Genomic DNA, 21,254 nt, shown 5'->3' with positions numbered 1-21,254 from the left:
CCAAATACATGCCCCTGAGGAATAGGGATAAAGCATTTGATGCCAACACAAACCCAGGAATGTCCAAACAACGCATCTTCTTTTTAATTTAAAACAACATATTAGGTCCTCCCCACCCATATAATAATAAAGTATTCTAACTCTTATTATTGAGGAACCTGTCTATTTAAATGCTCACACTAAAATTAAAACATTGAGTCAAGGTCACTGTTTACTTTTCTAATGTTGTGTTCTGAAAAAGTGTTACACTATTACTATAACTATATTTTATGTGCTAACTTTTAAATGCCTGATAACTTTTGAATTGGGACCCAGGTGGCGCTGTGGTTAAACCACTGAGCCTAGGGCTTGCTGATCAGCGGTTCGAATCCCTGTGACGGGGTGAGCTCCCGTTGCTTGGTCCCAGCTCCTGCCAACCTAGCAGTTCAAAAGCATGTCAAAATGCAAGTAGATAAATAGGAACCGCTACAGCGGGAAGGTAAACGGCGTTTCCATGTGCTGCTCTGGTTTGCCAGAAGCGGCTTTGTCATGCTGGCCACATGACCTGGAAGCTATACGCCGGCTCCCTCGGCCAATAATGCGAGATGAGCGCGCAACCCCAGAGTCGGTCACGACTGGACCTAATGGTCAGGGGTCCCTTTACCTTTAACTTTTAAATGCCTGATAAATGCCACCAGTCCTGTGCAGGCAATTAAGAGTCCCTCACAAGGGTCTATTGATGTTTGCCTTTAACTTCTTTTTGTTTTACCTTGTTTTTAATTTTTTATGATTTTATTGTTTGGTTTTATGTTTCACGGAAAGCTGTCTGTTGACCAATGCAGACTCCCTCGGCCTGAAGCGAGATGAGTGCCGCACCCCATATTTGCCTTTGACTAGACTTAACCATCCAGGGGTCCTTTACCTTTTACCTTTCCTGTTGTAAACCACTGTGATTTTTATTTTATTTTTTAAAAAAATCAAACTAGATACCCATAATTAGGTTTACCTATTGACAGAGGATAACAAGGTAAGGACTGAGCAAAGGCCATCAGTTCCTTAGATTTTTAAAAATGAATTACCTGGAAATAGCTGGAATCTCAGGATAGCAATGGGATTAAGATTAGAACACTGAAGACTACACCACTGAAGCCTATTGTGCACACAAAAAGGAGAAGGAACAGAAAAGCATATAGTTGTGCTTATCAAAATATTCCCTTATAAAGTTAGATTAAAAAAGAGAAGTCAATGATTTCACTTGGAGACATTTAATGTACTTCAATTCTGAATGAAATCTATTTCTTTGGCTCATTATTTTCATTTTCCCACCTGCTGCTATAATGTATTGCATTTAAATAATGAAGTGTGATAGAAAGAAGGGTACATGCCAGCCTCTTAGCATGACACAGAAGACAGATTTCTATTGCCTGATGTATGCCCCAGGCAGAGCCATAATCCCTTGCATTAGCAATCCCTTCTCAAAACATGTTCAGCACTTTAACGAACTCTCACGAGCTAGCAGATAAAATTATACTTTGGATCATTGGGTTGAGAAAAGAGAAGCAGCTCTGCCAAAATTGCTGGAGCTGCGCCTGTTGATACAAACCAATAATGTAAAGCTTTGGGGGACAATCAGACTGGAAGGAAGATTAGGTCTGCCAAAAGAAAAAGAAAAAAAATCAGGCACTACCTTCCCTAGTTATTGCATGTACATTTGTTCAAACCATGGGGGTGGACCCTCCCACACTTACTCTCCAATAGGGAGTGATGGGCAAAATCATCAAGGGATGTAACAATAGCCTTCAAAATTGTGCATTTCATTCTTCCAAGCCAGATATGAAATGTTCCCGTTTGTTAAACGTACTCCTTTGCTGAATTTCTTTTCATTGATTTCAATGCAATTTATTGTGTTCCCTTTATCCTGTCCTCTAGGGAAAGTTTCTCAAGTGTCTTCAGGTCTAGAAGAGGTTGTGGTGGTGGTGGCTGTATTATATAACAATTACTGGGGGGGGGGAATCCAATTTATCCCGACCCCCACCCCTTGCCGGACGAATCAGTCTATGTAAGTTTGCCAAAGTCCAGTCTGTGATTTTGGTGGCTGCCATTCTTCAGGGTTATCAGAAAATTATTTCATAAATGGATTCCATATTTCAACAAAAGCATCTATATCAATTGTATTATTCAATGCATGTAATCTCTTTGTTAATTGTTCTGATAAAGCAATAGGTCATGCATTTGGTTTCCAATGAGAGATACACAGATGTTCCAATCCTTGCCAATTCTGTGCCACTCGTATGCATGCTAAGTAATTAGTTCTTTATAATGAAGATCAGATTGCCCTTCTTTAAAAAAATATTTAATAATCCCCAAATTGGGGTACTTTTCACTTGTTAACCCGTAATACAGCTTATTTCTGTACATAACCTCTGCCAGAAGGGTTTTATATGTTCCCACATCCACCACATGTGAAATGCTGTGCCTATACTGTATACTATTGCAGCCTCTCCAGCATAATGGCAAGATTGTTTCATTAATATAGCTACATCGTAACGGTGTCAAATGCCATCAGTGTACAGTGGAACCTCGGTTTCTGAACACCTCGGTTTACGAAGTTTCGGTTTACAAACGCCGCGGACCCATCTGGAACGGATTAATTCACTTTCCATTACTTTCAATGGGAAAGTTCGCTTCAGTTTATGAACGCTTCAGTTTAAGTACTCCGCGGACCGTCTGAAACAGATTAATCCACTTTCCATTACTTTCAATGGGAAAGTTTGCTTCAGTTTATGAACGCTTCAGTTTATGAACAGACTTCCGGAACCAATTACACCCATGCTTCGGGTTAAGTACGCTTCAGACTGAGTACTCCGCGGACCGTCTGGAACAGATTAATCCACTTTCCATTACTTTCAATGGGAAAGTTCACTTCAGTTTATGAATGCTTCAGTTTATGAACAGACTTCTGGAACCAATTGTGTTCATAAACCGAGGTACCACTGTAATAATTTAATGTATTTTCTTTTTTTATGTATTTTCTTGTATATGAGTTGATACTGATTTTAGTGGGTTTGTTTACCCCACAAATTATCCCAATCCAGCTCCGCGGTCTCTATTAGGTTGCCCTGGTGCTTTTGAGTGTAAATTTGCCAATGTTTCTCTTTTACAATCTCTATTTGTTTCAGAAGCTTCAATTTCCATGTGCCCGGCTGTTCCTGGGACAGTAAGAGGTCTAGATAATGAGGTCCAGGGCCAGTTCTGTACTGCTGAGTGTTGCAGGTCCAAGTCTGAAGGAGAAATGAATTATCTGGCACACAACCTATTCAGTTTGGAATGGCACGATGCTGGCTCACACCCAACCCCATCCTTTCTGGTCAGTCCTAGAGAGCACAGAAATCTCCACTTTGCAAGTTATAGGCAGCCAACTTGGGAGATGGGAGAAATCAAACCCCCCCCCCATTTAATTGGTTCATTCTCAGGGCAGAAGCACCACAGGGTACCACGGCCTTTTAGACATGCCCTGAAACCTCCTAAGTACGGCAGTAGCAATAGAGAACTAGTCACCCACTAAACATTCAGCTGCTGAAAATATAGAAGCTTCTGAAGGACGTGACGGAAATACAACTTGTGCATCATATATCCGCTGCATTTGGGTAAGCCACAAGCCTTCTCCACAATACATTTGCCCATGCACGCATCTCTATTCTTGGACCGCACACAGGTTTTAAAGAAGCAACATCAGCCAAATCTCATAGCATGGGAAAATGCAGCCCATGTAGTTTCCTTTGAAAGCTGGGATCTGTTTTCTACTACCGGTAGCTGCCCTGAGAATTCAACTAATTTGAGCATAAAATAATTTGAGTAATGCAAAATGCTAGTGGAAAGACCATTAAACGGAGTATTACATATTACACACCTTTTGGGGGGGGTGTTTTTGTTTTACTTACGGGTGCTTAACTTTGCAACTATGACATACTATTAACATAATGGATTTCTGCATTTTTATAGCAAATACATCTGATTCACTTAAGAGCCCTATTTGTAGCAATATATTCCACAGGTTCATTTTAAAATTAGAACACGAGTAAATTTTGTTCTTTTGCCAGTCCCCAACCAACACGCTCAAATTCAGCATTACCATAAAATTGAATTTTAATAATTGATAATATTCCAGAGGCCAGTTAGTTACAACAACTAGTGGCAATGAAGCATATTAGATTCTAAAACTTTGCAAGTAAAAATGTTCACACAGAATAGATGGCTATAACCATCTTTGGAAGTGGAGTTCCACAGTGTTTAAGTTAGCTCCATTGAAAAGGACTAAAACAAGTCTTTCCCACTGCAGTCTGCATCCCCCAAACTTTGTGCCGGACATACAAATATGTTCTGAGATATGCAGTTACTGATTCCTGGCTCCTTCAGATCAGAGTTTTAAGTTTTAAGACCACTGATAACCAGTGGGTCTTCCCTGAGTATTAGTGTTTGCTCTCACCCAGATAGACAATTACAACTAAAGTCAGAATTTAACTACTTTCACTTGATTTCCAGAATAGCTGCTTTTGCCTGTTGAACTAAAAAGAAAAGAAAAATGTTGACCACTTAATCAATTCCACTGACACTTCTGAGTACATCTGCGTGGGACTGGGAATTCTGTGGTTTCCATGGTGAAAACTGAAGCAGGAGTTCTTTAATGCATATTAGTTAAATGCAAAACAATTTTGCCTCTGGCTCCACCCTTCGGCTGCTGTGGCTCCACCTACACCCCTACCAAATTCAGCACACAAATGTTTGCCCAGTCCTGACATCATGGAATAAGATGCTGTGATACTGTGGGAATATTGGGCAATATTTCACTAGGATCAAATGATAAGCAGCCAAGCTGGTGCCAAATGTATTGCTTTCCTTTCCTTTGGACCACACCATTGAGGCCTTGTCGTCTGGGCAGCCAGGACCTCCATACACACTAGCCAGGTTTGTGTCCTGGAGAGGTCACTTTGGTGCTGCAAACACATGAAAAACAATGCGGAAGGCAGCAGGTACAAGCTACTGGTCTCTGCAGCGAAAGCAGGTGCTGTGATTCTCCAGCGGTTTTTTACTTCACTCCTGGAGGCCCATTTCATTGTCTCTGGAGACAGATGGGATTCCAACAACAACTGGAAATATTTGATAGGCTAGTCAACCGAAGCCATAGACTTAGTAGACTGGTCTTCATTTACTCTCTCTATCCCCCGCCCCACCCACCCCCATCTGCAATACTGAGATAACAATCCTGATATACCTTCCCAGATTGCTATAGGACAGGCACGTCCCACTCCCAAGAGACTGTAATCTACTCGCATTATAAAAATACTGACTGTGATCACCCATTGAGTTGTTGAGCTTTTTTTTTAGGGGAGCCAAAGCTTTATTGGGAGGGGGGAAACCACTAAGTGTCACGCAATCTGCCACAGATGTCCAGCGATCTACCTATTGGATAAGACCGCACAGGATAATAAGATAACATGATGGGCTTACAATGTTTTAAAGGGCTAAGCAGCCAATATTAAAGTGTTGCAGTACGCAGGGCCTCATGAGCAACAGTGGTTTCCCAACAACTGTACATCACAGCAATATATGCAACTGCTGGGCCTCCACACATAACATGTAAGCAGCACACCCTTTTTAGACATAATAAGTACATTTGCCGAAAATCCATGAATCCTTATGCAGTACCCCCTTAATAAGGCCTTAACTTCCCAGCAACAGCAGGGCACTCATCCTTCAAGATATGCGGCTTCGAACCTTCAAGCAGTATATTGTCTTACTTCTTCTCAAACGCATTTATTTACTCAAGAACAGCCACAATAGTGTGCCAACTGACTTGTTTGGATTTCTTATGCCATTTGAGTGTGCAAATCGTAAGACGCAGCAAAGATGGTTTGAGCATGTGATCCCAATTCTGGCCCAACTGCACTGGATGCCAATTAGTTTCCAGGCTCAATTCAAAGTCCTGGTTTTGACCTATAAAGCCTTAAATGGCTCAGGACTGCAATGCCTCAAGGACCGCCTCTCCCCATATGAACCAACATGGACCCTGCAATCATCTTCTGAGGCTCTTCTTTGGGTGTCTCCTCCACAAGAGGTCTGGATGGTGGCAGCACAAGAACAGGCCTTTTCTGCGGTGGCTCCCCATTTGTAGAATGCTCTTCCCAGGGAGGCTCGCCTGGTGCCTTTGTTACATATCTTTAGGTGCCAGGCAAAAAATATGTCTCTATAACCAGGCTTTTGGCTGACTGGACATTTTCTGGTTATTTAAATGTGTTGGTAGGAGAGGGGTTGTTTTGTTTATTAGGTATTTTGCATTCTCATTTTGTATTTTTACGTTGTGATCCACCCTGTGATCTTCGGGTGAAGGGCGGTATACAAATTTAATAAATAAAAATAATGTATTTACTTGAGAAGAGATGTGACAGCACAAACACACCTGGGGGATGCTGAGGCAGGTGCAGAAAGGAAGATATCAACACAGTAAAGGGAATACAGTATAGGGAGCAACAGCTGAGTAGAGCTGGTGCCGCCATGCCCTCAAGACATAAGCAAAGGTTCCTGTAGTAGTTATATGCTTGAGAAACCAAATCGCTAAGCAGAGGTCCTGCAGTTTCGAATGAGTTTCCAAGGAGCTAAAGATAAATATACAAACGATACTATGCAATTACTGAGCTTGTGCTTCAGCCTTGGTCTTCAACTCTGAACACTTGCTTAATTAGATGTATGTGCTAATTAAGTGTGGGTGTTTTGAATGTTGTACTGAAGTGGTGTGGGAAGAAGCAAGAGGGCCTTGAGCTTTTCTTGCCACATTTAGGTCCCATGCGTGCATCTCGCCTCTGATGGTTCTCAGGCACAGCGCTTACATGGGTTTCTGCAGAGCAATTCCTTCCTTACCGCTTTGGTAAGAGATCCCAAGTCACCATATGTTTATGGCAGACTGGCTGTTTTAACAAACAAACAAAAAATCCTTCCAGTAGCACCTCAGAGACCAACTAAGTTTGTCATTGGTATGAGCTTTGAAAGTGAACTCTCATACAACCTAGCTAACTGGATAAGCATTACCTGCCCTCAATCAAATACCAGTGCTCCAGCTACAGTACTGTCTCTTGATGAAAGATGTACAAGCAAACACACATACACACTTGGAACTTTTTGTGTCCACGCAAATAGATTTTCTGGAAAAATGCAAGGCTCATGCACGCTAAGTAGCACGATATTGGTAGCTCTATGGAAATTCTGTGTAAATGGTCTACTTATGAATTTCCCTTGGGGAAATGGTTAACGAAAGGACTCCTCAACGCTGACTTGTAAATTAAAGCCGCTGCACAGTAGTACACCATTACATTGTTCAGACAAGCGTGGCAGTTATACATTCAAGCACAGTGGGGAGGGGACATAGCTAAGCAGCAGAGCACATGCTTTGCACATATAGGCTATATCGTCCAAAACCGGTTTGAAGTCCTTATCGTGATAATCAGTTTCATAGTTTTTGACTTGGCAATATATCACGAATCATGATATGTGTTAGGGCGACATATCATCCAAAACCGGTTTCAGGTCCATAACAAGCCCATATTGAAAACCAAATATTGCCCAGCCCTATATAGGAACTCAGGGAAGTAGCCAACTAAGGGGTCACACTAGCATAATGGCTTTTAGGTGTGCAATGCAAATTCCATTATCTCTTTTCTCCCTGCGGTCCAACCCACACGTCTCCTAAATCTGCTCTGGGGGTTTCTTCAACCCTCCAATGCAGGCTGAGGATGCGTGCAGGGGCAGGAGAGGGCAGAGAAGCTCCACTGTGCAGCTGGAAGTCATTGGGCTAGCATAACGATTAACTGGATACCGCTCCCAGATTCAATCTGTGGCGTTTGTAGTGAACTGGATTGCAGGTAACAGGGTTAGTAGAGAGCCATGCTTGAGACCTTGAAGAGCTGCTTCCAGGTACAATAGACAGTACTGGGCTAAATGAAACCATAATCTGGGCTAAATGAAACCATAAACACAGCAGCTTATCTTCATGTAAATTCATAAACACTTGGCCAAGCTAGAAAATCCTCTCTCCAAGTTGTCTTAACCATTAAAGAAAATTTAACAATGTTAATGTTTCAAACAATGGCTATTAGGATGAGAACTTCCAGAAGTTGATGTCTAAACTATCATCTATGTTTCTTATAGCAATTGTTTGATTGAAGACTTGCCTCCTTATTTACTAGAATTGCCACCTGCATATAACTTCTAGATTTAAAAAGGATGGTCCAAGTTTTAGATAACATGACTTCTTCTTGAAGTGAAGGGAAAACCTGTACTCTTGTTGGGAGCTAAAACCGAGTGCTAACCTAAACCATTGTGAACCTTGCCCAGGCTACCACTAAAGTCAGATTAAGGGTCACCAGAGGCCTGAACTGATCACCAATTCAACTGTTTTTGGTAAAAAGCCTCAGTTCTAGTTGCACTCCATTGTTTGCAAGTCCTGGTCCTGGATGGGGGAAAGCATATCCATCAACTGCATCAATCTAGTTCAGCAGGGACTGGCTGTGCACTGTAATGCACATCTGCAAGCTGTTATACATTGACATCAGCAGCAGGCATTGGCTTTACCTTGCTGAATGGAGATGAACAAGTGTTATGCTGGTCTCCTTTTACTTTTCAGTTTAACTTTCCCCTTCAATTCAAACAATGTTTTTTTATCTGAATTTCATTTATTTATTCAGCTGGATGTATCTTTTTAACTGAAGTCTGAAAAACAGACTATGGTTTTAAGTATCATAATGCACAAAACATCTTCAAAGACAGAGAAGAGAATGGGGGAGTATGTCAGCCTGTAGCACCCCAGAATTTCTTAATAGGTGTTAGGCAACTGGGAAATTTACATCTGTAACTAATGTTGGGTAGTAAAGGGATGGTGTTTTTCACTGTTCCTCTGTTGTGCCCCATGATCGTTGCGAATAAATTTAGCTACATAAAATTCTTATATGTTTGTGACATATATCTTAAGAAATAAAACTATTTTCTATTGGAGAACAAGGAACATCAGTTACACACTCTGTAGAAGCATCCTCTGTAGAGTCCCCTGAAGAACATTATTTTAGTTCTTACAGAAAGTATCTAGCATGACCTGAATTTTGCTGCACAAAGCTTCTCCCTGCTACTATTATACACAGGAAAGGTGACTGCCCATACTTTTCCATTACCAAGTACGGATCAATTTCAAATCAGAGTAAGAAAAGTGGAGAATATAAATAACCGAAGAATACTGTGCAAGACAATTTAAATTTTATTCACCAAATGGAATACTATTCACAAAGCAATTCTACTTCAAGCAGTCAATACTTTGACCAAACAGGCTTATAAAAGTGGAAAACATTAAAAAAAAAATTGCAGGCAACAAACTTTTAATGTAATTCCCTTGCCAAGCTATGCAACTTACTGCAGGAAACCAAATCTGTCAGTAACTTTGTAAAGGTGGTAGTCTGCATCTTCCCAAGGCTCAATCTGCACACCTTCACGGCCCTACAGAAAAACACACAACAAAGACAAACAAGAATTCATTCATTACTTACGGTACAACATGTTGGAAGGCAAGGGACTGATTTGAAGTTTGCAACCGGGAGCAAATTCCTTATTTCTAAGCTACTACACCATGGGTAGGCAAACTAAGGCCAGGGGGCCAGATCCGGCCCAATCGCCTTCTAAATGTGGCCCGTGGTTTTATTTAAAATGCATCTCTGGGTTATTTGTGGGGCAGAGGAATTTGTTCTTTTTTCTTCCAAACTATAGTCCTACCCCCTACAAAATCTGAGGGACAGTGGACCAGCCCCCTGCTGAAAGTTTGCTGACCCCTGTACTACACACACAGCTATCATCCAGAGAAGTGGGGCAGGGGTCCATGTGGGCAATGGGGTTTTTTTGCTTCCTGTTTTTATAAGAGGAGTACATAAATAACCCCCATGCATATATTCAGTCTTGTGTGACATCGCTCTCTGGATAGCAGCCATGTCTATGCTGTTCCCATGTGTCTGCATTACAATTGCTCTAATGTTTAAGCATCATAAACTACCACTACTACAATCGCTCCTACCATTTCTCCGGTAATAACGATGGCTATCATGCTCAGCTAAAAACAGAACATTAAAAAGCAAACGCGCCAGTTTCTCATATTAACTAAGCTGAACATGCAGGTTCAGAGAAACTGGATCTCCAACTACCAGACAATGTCAGCAACTAACATAAGACTATCCACTTATGAGTTTCCCAAAGGCATTTGCCTGGGCAAGATCGGAGACATAATATTAGTTGTCGTACCCAGCGAAGCAATTCCTGTGTTCTTTTGAAGTACTAAATATTCCCTCCCCATGCCATTTCTCTTGCAACATAGAAAAGAGGAGGATGAAATTTAGGCACTGTTTCCAATGTGGAATTGGAGTGAATCTTTGCTCCTCCTCTCTTCTTGTAAAAAAAACATAGTGTGGCATCACCATGTTTGTCCAAGAATGGCACACGAGGACAGGAAGAAAGGGGCAGGCATCTTTATTTGCCAGCCATCTGCTCACCTGTGGCAATCGGTCTTTGCCTCAGGAGAGCAGAAGAATAGCAATTTGCAAGGATGCCTTAACAAGTACAGAAACTTACTCTGTCATACTTGGCAACTATGTCAGCTCGTTCTCTGGCAAGTTTGATAGCAGCATCCTGCTCAGCATCAGAACCTGGAAAAAGATAAAATAAACATGTAAGAATAGGTTACAGCGATCCTTTCGACAGAAGAAGCAAGTTCTACTGGAAAGCAAAAAAGTGAAGTTTCAAAAATGTAGCATAACAATGCTAAAAATAAAATGGTGGCTTTGAATGCTGTGTATTCTAACTGACAATTTTATCTAATCACATCTCAAAGTATATTTTCCTAGCCCTATTGGCAAAACCCTAACAAAATCATGAACAACAACTACAGTGGTACCTCGGGTAAGAACTTAATTCGTTCTGGAGGTCCATTCTTAACCTGAAACTGTTCTTAACCTGATGTACCACTTTAGCTAATGGGGCCTCCCGCTGCCACCGTGCCGCTGCCGCACGATTTCTGTTCTCATCCTGAAGCAAAGTTCTTAACCCGAGGTACTATTTCTGGGTTAGCGGAGTCTGTAACCTGAAGCATCTGTAACCTGAAGCGTCTGTAACCCGAGGTACCACTGTACTCAGTTCTAGCCTTTCTAGACTCAAAGAGGGAGGTATCTTTTACAAATTTGATACTGTAGTCACGGGGGGGGGGGTGGATTCAACAAGATGCATTTGATAATGACTCCAATCAGGATAGTGTTTTATATATTACAGTCTTGCAAATATAAAGGGATAATATATGGGTGTCAAAATACTTCACTATTAAAAAGTACAATATGTTTTAAAGGTATCTGCAGTTTAATGAACCCAACCGTTTCAAAACACAAGGAAGAACAGAAAACTATTTGCAATCACTGCAACACACTGAAAATATTAATGTTCAATATACACTACTGGAGGAAGAGTCAATATTCCATTTGTAAACTCATACTGAAGCATGCAAAACAAAGAATGGAAGCAGGGTAAGAGGAATAAATCTCCTTTTCCTCCCGAAGTTCCCCAGGCCCTCACTTGTAACTTCCAACCTGCAAACCCTAAACTGGGAAACCATGTCATTAAAGCTACATATACATTATACAACACAGAACAAACTGACCACCTTAGAGTAAGAAAGAGCACAGAACGCAAAGCAGCGGAAATCCTCAGCGAAAAAGATGGTAAAGATAGGCAAGCTGTACAAAGAGACATTTCCATTACATGCCATCCTTTGCCAACACTCAGCTCCCCTGTGTGTATTCATGACAGCTAAACACATAATAATTTATTTATTTATTTATTTATTTATTTATTTATTTATACCCCGCCCATCTGGCTGGGTTTCCTCAGTCACTCTGGGCGGCTTCCAACAGAAAAATAAAATACAATAATCTATTAAACATTAAAAGCCACCCTAAACAGAAAACCCTCAGGAATTGTAGTAGGACCCAGCAAGCCTGGTTAGTGCTCTGCATGACCAGAGATCATGTCCCAGAATCCTCTGCAAGGACAACAATTCTATGGCTAATATGCAATGATTCCTCTCAACCCAACTGATGCAAAGAAGGAACTGCACAGATACAGGTGGGTTGAAAGGACCAGTTGGCTTCTCTCATTTTAGCCAACTTTACTTCTGCACAAACTGGGGTGGGGATATATGCATATACAACTGTATCCTCACATTTATTTGTGTACACACACACACAAAAACATAAAATAAGCATGTGTTTTAACTTTTATTAACTTTTATTTTCCCCTGGTTATTGGTAGGGTGAGCTTACTGTGATAGTAGCTTAACTACTGTACTACCTATGTTGAGACATTACTGCTCCTGAGAACTGCAACACAAACCAGTCCAGGTTCAGAAAGTGTGACGATTGGAAAGTATTTGAACAGCTAAAATATATTACTATTGCTTTGCTGAGTAATACTCAGGATTACTCAATGAACACGGAACATGCTGCTGGAGAAAACACTTGTAACGTCAAGAAAAAGTAGCAGGAGCACGCAAGAGCAAGCAATAGAAATAATGGCTTGACTCAACAGGGAAGTTGAAATGTCAGGTGAGGTGACCTGAGGTCGAGAGGGATTACGAGGCATCAGGCACAGCATTGCAGTATGAATCCTAATAAGAGAGTGAAGGAAAAGAGAAATCAGATTTGACCAACACCACCCCCCAGGTGAAAACTATACACCAGCGGACAGCAACTAGAGGCCATTGGGCCAAGCCTGGCTCTCTGAAGAGTATCACTTGGCTCTCATTTCCCTAGAAGCAAAAAAGCATGGTCCCTGTAGCAATGGGATTTGGCAGCAGGCCACTGTGGTTCTAGGGGCCGGTTGTGTGTAGCTGTGAAGAAGCCTTCTATCTGTTAAACAAACGAGCTGATTACCATATATATATCCTACTCTTTCCTCCAGGAACCTCAGAGCACCATATGCGAGTTGTCCCATTTTATCCTCAAAATAGCCTTGCAAAGGAGATTAAACTGAACATTAGTGACTTGCCAAAGCCCAACCAATGAGCTTCCTTGGAAAGGAGACTTGGACCAAGAACTCTCCCAGTGCCAAACCTAATACATCAGCAGCTACACCACAATTACTTGGTACATTCCAGAATGTACCAAAAGTTAAAGGAACACACCACGTAATAAGCAACAAAATCAGGCAATTATCTCCTATTCATCCTACATTAACTGCTAAAGCTAACCTGTGCATGGTTAAGATTAAAAAGTTGACAATCCGACATGCTATCAAATAGGCAAGCGTTAAATTTATCAAAGGTTCTATTCTTCTCAAGGTCAAAAACTCTCCATTCATTTCATAACCTTCTAGCATGCAGAAAGAAATCATTACTATGCTTCGCTAAAGCAGACTGTGTTCAGAGAACAAAGTTGATAGCAACCTGCCTTGTTCTCACTTGCATCTTACTTGTCGTTATGCTGCTGCCCAAAGTGTTGATTCCAGAGTAATAACTATTCATCTTGTCACCTAAAACTCTATTTACTTAACGCGTCACAAGGCTAACTGGACTGATTACAGCCAAACAAGTTGATTGTTGCAGCTAGAGGCAGCTGGAGAAAACTCCTGCTGAAAATTGCTTTAGAAAATGATGGGGTGAGGGAAAGAGGCGGAAACAAAACATGCCTAGGGCCAGTCAGCAGTTTCACTCCTTGTTCTTCAGGAAGTGGAAAGCTCACGGCACTTTTTCTGGGGTCAGCTTCATTTTGTGAAGTATTTCCATTTATGTTCAAAATGAAGGAAAGGAAAGAGAGAGGGGGAAGACCGGAATGCAAGTAATGCCTTTCCCAAAGAAGGATCAGGGATACCCTGAGTGTCAGGGACTAGGGAGCATGAACCAGGAACCTCCTAGTCTCAGGGTGGGATTTTGCTTAGTGGACTCCCTAGAACTGAGGGCTCAGGCTTACTATATTCCTGGCAGAAGTAGTCTAATCATATATTTTCCAGGATATTGGAATCAGTGAGAAATTTTCCGGCATCTATTTTTCTGGAATATCCGCATCTCTGTTTCTCTTTCCATCTTGTACATATCAGCCCAGGGGTACTGTGAAAAATAAATTCATGTGTAGATCTCAAAGATGACAAACTCAAGAGGTTGCAGCCACGGAAATTCTCCCATATCAAACACCCAGTGTTAGAAACTGAAATTTAAAAGCTATTCAGCATACAGCCCCTTAAACCTAGGTTATAGGCACACTAACAAAATGTTTAGGTGCTCCCCCACTTCTTCTTTTACAACATTACAAAGCTGAAAATGACAGCTCCGTCTAAAATCTGACTCATGCCATAGCACAGCAACACAAAACCTGCTGCTAGGCACCCGCCAGCCAAATGGTGGAGACATCAGGCACCATCCTGGCACCCAGGCATCTTCACTTGGTTGCAAGTGGCCGATAGCCGGGTGCAAAATGTGCCTGGCACCTGGCTAATTCTGAATGCTGCCAACATCCTATATAGGTCATCAGGTAGGAAATCCTACCTGTAGTTCAACAAGTTTAGCAGAAGCCTGCATACATGCTTCTGCACTGTGAGACTGTGGGACAAGAGGGAGCTCATCAACTTAAGCTCTGCTCCTGGACCTTTTAAAAGAAGCAAATTATTCTATGCTCACATCCACTCCATATATTTAAAGTACTCCTGTGCCACTTGGACAGTCATGGGTTCTCTCAAAGAATCCTGGAAACTGTATTTTGCTACGGGTGCTGAGAATTGTAGCTTTGTGAGCGGTCTCCTAATGATTCCTGCATTGCAGGGGGGTTGAACTAGATGACCCTTGGGGTCCCCTCCAACTCTACAATTCTGTGACTCCATCAATTCTAAGTATGGTGTAGACATGACCTATAACTTAACAAGAGTCCTAATTGTAAAGTTCAGAGAAAAACTGCACACATTGCATTAAATGAGTACGACGACAGCTCAACAAATATAAATAGGGCTGTTTCCCAAGTAGGGCTTAAATCCAGAGTAGGGAAGCCTTTTCAGTCCAAAGGCGGCATTCCATTGTGGACAACCTTCAAGAGAGGGCATGTCAGTGGTGTGTGGAGCCAAATTAAAAGTAGGTTAAGCAACGGATGCAACACTCACCTCTGTGCACAGTAATATGCATTCCAATCACACGAAAGTCTCTCTCTCTCTCTCTCTCTCTCTCACTCACACACACACACACACACTTTATCCAGGCAAGAAAGAAAACAGCGGCACCAGAGTTCAAGAACACATTTCAGGCAGGTAAAAGCACTCAAGTGGGGTGCAGAGTGAGGATAGTGAGAGGATGTGACCTGAGAGTCCTGGAGATCAACATTTGGCTTCCAGGTCTGTGAATACCCACCCCTGATTTAAATAGATGTGCATTCCCAACAGACCTACTGAATCAATGGATTCTTAAGTGGTTTTTCCCACTTTTTAGTCCCCAGATACCGGTATTGTTGGAGAACAATTCCCTCCATCCCTGGCAGCCATTGGTCAAGCTGGCTGTGGAGGAGGAGGTTGCAATCCAGCAACATCTGGGAACCCAAGATTGGATAACGCTCCTTGTTCAAGATATATAAAAGCAAGATAATTTTAACCTGGAGGGTGTTGGGAGCTTCACAATTTTGGTTCTAACTGCAGCAATACTATTACAATGAAGTGTACTATTTCACATAGATGTGTATATATTTGAATATGTCTGTGGGTGACTGAATGGAAAACTTACAAAATTAATTTTTAGATATACAGTATAGGACAATACTGAAGACTATTCTTCCATCCAACACACGTTTCCACAAAAAAGATTGCTTATTTGTAAAATCTATTTGTCTCATTCTCTAGTTTCAAGATACTTGAGGTGACGTACAACATAAATCACCATCAAAGTAATCAATTAATCAAGCCAGCAACCGTACTAAAAAAAAGAGAGATACTGTATAGCTAAAGACATAAATCTTAAAGTAATTTTGAGAGTAAAATTTAAGCAGCAGCATTAAGTAATAAGATCCAACGGCTCAGAAATGCCTTCCTTGATTAAAAAAGTATTTATTTGATGGTGAAACAGGTTAAATGGACACCAGCTGCATTTGAGAAGACGTTCCAGATAGTGGTGTCATTAATACAAAGCCCTGTTGGGTGCCTCAAGACATTTAACCTGATTTTAATATGGAATATGGATCAAAGATTTCACTTATCACAGTGAATAAGCAGCAGTCCCAGATCCCTTTCTCCTCTCACCTCAGGAACATCAAACAATGTAACAGACACCACAAAGTCTTATCAAGTGTCAGTTACAGGTAGGTAGCCGTGTTGGTCTGAGTCGAAGCAAAATAAAAAAATTCCTTCAGTAGCACCTTAAAGACCAACTAAGTTTATATTTTGGTATGAGCTTTCGTGTGCATGCACACTTCTTCAGATACCTGATACTTCTTCAGGTATCTGAAGAAGTGTGCATGCACACGAAAGCTCATACCAAAATATAAACTTAGTTGGTCTTTAAGGTGCTACTGAAGGAATTTTTTTATCTTATCAAGTGTGTTCTTGTTCCTGCAACCTTAGCAGCCAGTAGCATGGAGTCGGCAAACTCCCACAATGATGGGCAGACACCGTGTCCCTTTCTTTGGTATTTCTAAATACTGCTGGGAGAAGAGAGGCAGAAATGTGACGGTGGTTGTTTTCAGTAGCAGCCACCCATGTAATGCAGGACCCAGGCAGGCATCAGAGATGAGCTGGTTCGCACAACACAGTAAACCCAACTCTGACTTAGGGATACTTCACAAATGTGTGGGAGTTTGGAGAGGAGCCCACAGCCATTCTGCTCCTCCCCGTTCTTTTTCACTCCTGTGTCACATTAATTAATCCAAGGTTTGGCTTAATGTGTCATTTTAACTTGCACTCCAACTGTGGTTAGTGATGAGATATCTTAACCACAAGCTTGGACAGCATGCTAAGCCACACTTTGGTTTAGCACAGTGCAGTGTAACAATAAAAAGGACTGCAGAGGAGCAAATTAGCTCCTCTCTTGGGAGTTGACACCCCATCTCTCCCCCCCCCCCAAAAAAATTCCAGTCAAGTATTTGTTGTTGCATTCATTTTCATACTATAAACTCTGCAAGGCCTGGAATTCTTTTTCCAGGTACATAAAAATATTCAGAACTGGTGGTGTCACAGAAATAATAAATGCCCTTTGCTGGAGAAAAGGATGCAGAGGTTAAGGCTTGGCATGCTACTTTTTGTAGCTACATATCCTCCCACGAGGTAACGCTAAGAAAGATTTGCCTCTGGTAAGTGAAGCAGAACATGAAGAGAGTTACAAATCTGTATCCATTGAATCCTTCCGAGTTCTGCTGTCCCCTGTTGTGCTCCACCTTGTGAGCCGGCAAATTGTATGTATGAGGCCACTGGCCAACTCTGTTTAACAGACTGGAGGTACACCAAGGTACACTTTCAAACTACAGTCAAACCTCGTTCTGCGTCCACCTCCGCTTGCGTCCGCTTCGGCGAATGTGCGCAGCAAACCCGGAAGTACTGGAACGGGTTACTTCTGGGTTCGCCATTCGTTCATGCGCAGATGTGCTAAATCGCGAATGTGCAGATGTGGTGCTTCAATGTGCATAATTCTCAGGTTGCAGCAGGGCCTCCGGAATGGATCCCCGCTGTAACCCGAGGTTCCACTGTAGTTCATTTGCATGAGAAATTTATTTACAGCTAAGAAGAGAAGTTCCTCTCTCTCTTTCAGATGTGGACATCCTTTAGGGTAAATGTACCATCTCATGCTTTGCAAGTGGGGCACCACTCCAGTACATGCAGCAGCACTTGCCAGAACTTCACCACTGACTCTACACACCAACCAAGCATTCTCCTTAACGCTACATCAAATACAATCCAACAAACGTGAGAACGTAAGAGCCAGAAGCATCAGGCCAGTGTCCCATCTGGTCCAGCATCCTGTTCTCAGTGGCCAACCAGATGCCTATGGAAAACCTGCAAGCAGGATCTGAGTGCAACAGCACTCTTCTCGCCTGGGTTTCAAGCAACTGGTATTCAGAAGCATACTGCCTTGGACAGTGGTGGTAGAATATATCAGTTAGTAGCCATTGAATTTGTCTAATCCTCTTTTGAAACCAGCCAAGTTGATGGTTATCACTGCTTCTTGTGGGAGTCAATTCCATAGTTTACTGTGAGAAGACAAAATGTCTGTCCTTAGTCTTCCAATAGGTGTTGATGAATTCTAATGTTATGAGAATTAAGATTTTTTTTCTCCAACATGCATCACTTTACACTTGTTTGCACTGAATTGATTTGCCTTTTTACTGCCCATTCACTCAGTTTGGAGATGTCCTTTTGGAGCTCTTTTAGGAACCCTGAACAAGTTAGTATCATCAGCAAACTTGACCACTTCACTGCTTGCCTCTAACTCTAGATCATTTATGAACAAGGTAAAATACTGAGACTTGGGAGACCCTTCACCTCTGACATCCCTCCCTACTATGGTAATTTGTACCCTGAGTTTCCTGTTACTTAACCCAGAGATTTTCAACCTTTTTGAGTCCATGGCTTCCTTAACCAACTACATTCTTTCTCCGCCACCCCTGTGGGGCTCTGGAGCCCAGTTATGTCACCCCTTGCCTGCAGAGCTGGCAGCCTATCACCCTCCCCTTGTGGAGTGTTCCCTCATCCTCCTCTCCCCTCTCCTTGGGAGTCCTCTGGGCAGCTGGTGCTGTCATCCATTGTCTCTGAGCTGCACCCCCAAAGAGATATGCCACTCAGAGGCACCATTCGCCTGAGGAGCTTATAGCAAGGGCTGCTGCAATAAATAGCTGTGGAAGCCTTTGGAAGGCAAGGAGACAAGAGGGCATCCAAGGGGGGAGGGAAGGAAAGAAGGACAGAGGCCAGTGTTGCCTGCAACACCACTGACCATCGTTCAAGGCACCCCAGGATGCCACCACACTGGTTGAAAACCACTGACTTAACCCATCATTGATCCACAAGAGGGCATCTCCTCTTATTCAATGACTGCTAAGCTTACACAGGAGTCTTTGGTGAGGTACAACTAAGTCGTATACATGTTTGCAAAAAACACAGATTGCACATTGGGAAACTACTTAAATGAGTAACTTTTCTGGATGATTTAAAATCATCCCACCCTAAGGCATACACGAAGGAAAAGACCTGACCAGAATCACAACAAAGCAAACCCAAAATACTCATGTTTTACAAGTCTAATTTAAAAATCTGGGGTAAAAAAATATTTAGAATATGCAGTCCTTCCATTCGTAGGAGTGTATTGTTGTTTTAAGCGAAAGATTTGTAACAAGATTCTGCTTTCTTTTCCCTACGGCATGTAGAACAGTAATAAAATCTGCCATGCCCCATAGCGTTTGATAACTTGCTACATTTATCACACACAAAATCACACACTCAGAGACATGAAATAATCCTCCTTACTTTTGGTAATAATCAACGTAAGCTAGCTTTCTTGCAAGCCACTTTGACAGTTTAATTTTATGCTAATCCAGCCTCGCATGAGACTTATTAAAAGCAACAAGAAATTGACAGAAATTAAAGTATGTATTAAGAGAAGTTGGGAGGAGGGAAGAATTCCATTCTAACATATGAAAATGATTTACATGTTTTCAAATTTGGTATTAATCAGTTTTCAAAGTGCCAGATCTAGACCTTGAAGTCAAGTATTAAAAGTTTATGCAAAAGCAGTGTTTTTTATCTGTTGATGGATGGCCGTCCTGCCTCGGCCCCAGACACACTGACCAAGTGCTTGGAAGCTGTGGCTAGATGGCTACGTGGAAGTCGGCTGAAGCTAAATCCTTCGAAGACAGAGGTCCTCTGGCTGGGGCAGGATGACATGGGGCGGGGGGGGGGGCAACTTCCATCTTTTGCTGGGGCTCAATTAGTGTCAGCCCCTTCTGTCAAGAGCTTGGGTGTAACCTTGGATGGCTCCCTTTCCATGGAGGCACAGGTTGCAACCACAGCCAAGGTGGCATTTTTCCATCTTCACCGCCTTAAGCAGTTGGTCCCCTACCTTTCTCAACCTGATCTGGCCACAGTGATCCATGCGGTGGTCACCTCTAGGCTTGATTATTGTAACTCGCTCTACGCGGGGCTGCCCTTGAAACTGACCCAGAAACTCCAGCGGGTGCAGAATGCGAGGCTCCTTACGGGGTCCCGGCCGCGGGATCACATTCACCCAGTGCTTTACCAACTGCACTGGCTCCCGGTGGAGTACAGGATCAGGATTAAGGTGCTGGTTTTGACCTTTAAAGCCTTATGCAGCTTAGGACCCTCGTACCTACAAGACTGCCTCTCCCGGTATGACCCACAGAGGACATTAAGGTCCACAAATAATAACATACTGGAGGTCCACAATCACAAGGTGGTTAGGCTGGCCTCGACCAGGACCAGGGCCTTATCAGTACTGGCCCCGACCTGGTGGAACGCTCTGTCCCAGAAGACTAGGGCCCTGCGGGATTTGTCATCTTTTTGTAGGGCCTGCAAGACAGAGATGTTTCGTTTGGCCTTTGGACTGACGCAGTCTGACCCCACGGTTACCCTCCCCTAAGGTTTTATCTCATAATGGTTTTATCCTATTTGTAGATTTTTAATTTTAAAATTGAATTTTAAAATTGTATTAATCTGCATTTTAACTGAATTGTTTCTTTTATACTTGTGTTGATATTATTTGTTGTTAGCCGTCCTGAGCCCGGTCTTGACTGGGAAGGGCGGGGTATAATATTATTATTATTATTATTATTATTATTATTATTATTATTATTGACTGGTGAGTCAGGAGTTGTTATAGTACTATGGCACCATCGTTTTCTGTTTGAAGGTCCTGCTTAAGAAAAGAGAGACAAGAAAAGCACAGATTTTATTTACTTTTTGTAGATGCACCAACGTGGAGATTTAAGCAGATGCAGCTTCTCTTACTCCTACGTGACAAGTTGCACCAGTCCAAATTCCCTCTTGGATGCAACTATTAAAAGGCACAGGAGCCATATCCTCCTTCACATCTAAGTCACTCAAGAAGCAGCAGGAGAAACATGGCCAATATAAAGTGAAAGTATTAAAGAGAAGTGGGTCCCATGTTGAATGCAAGGTTAAAATACAGGTCTTGGAGGTGGAAAAGAGGTTGAGGATTGTGTTATTTTAAACCTCTTTCCTCT

General features: G+C 42.2%; 1 protein-coding gene across 12 annotated transcripts in view; it reads right to left on the bottom strand.

Annotated features, from left to right (window-relative positions):
• USP6NL (USP6 N-terminal like) overlaps positions 1 to 21,254 on the bottom strand; it is a 144,230-nt gene that overhangs the window by 58,917 nt on the left and 64,059 nt on the right. For 10 of the 12 annotated variants that reach the window (XR_009558227.1, XM_035128060.2, XM_035128063.2 and 7 more), the window contains 2 exons: positions 10,633 to 10,706; positions 9,431 to 9,513 (listed from right to left, as the gene is read on the bottom strand). Coding sequence is in view for 8 of the 12 variants with exons in the window: in XM_035128060.2 (XP_034983951.1) it covers positions 9,431 to 9,513; positions 10,633 to 10,706 (157 nt within the window). In the remaining 4 variants the exon portion in view is untranslated. Of the gene's footprint in view, positions 1 to 1,058; positions 5,196 to 9,430; positions 9,514 to 10,632; positions 10,707 to 12,631; positions 16,456 to 21,254 lie in introns of those variants that run through there. The other 2 variants (XM_035128066.2, XM_035128068.2) reach the window with 2 other exon arrangements.

This window comes from Zootoca vivipara, chromosome 10, assembly GCF_963506605.1.
Source record: "Zootoca vivipara chromosome 10, rZooViv1.1, whole genome shotgun sequence".
Classification (NCBI taxonomy): domain Eukaryota; kingdom Metazoa; phylum Chordata; class Lepidosauria; order Squamata; family Lacertidae; genus Zootoca; species Zootoca vivipara.
The sequence above is the reverse complement of the archived record's forward strand: the minus strand, read 5'-3'. Positions and strand labels throughout refer to the sequence as shown.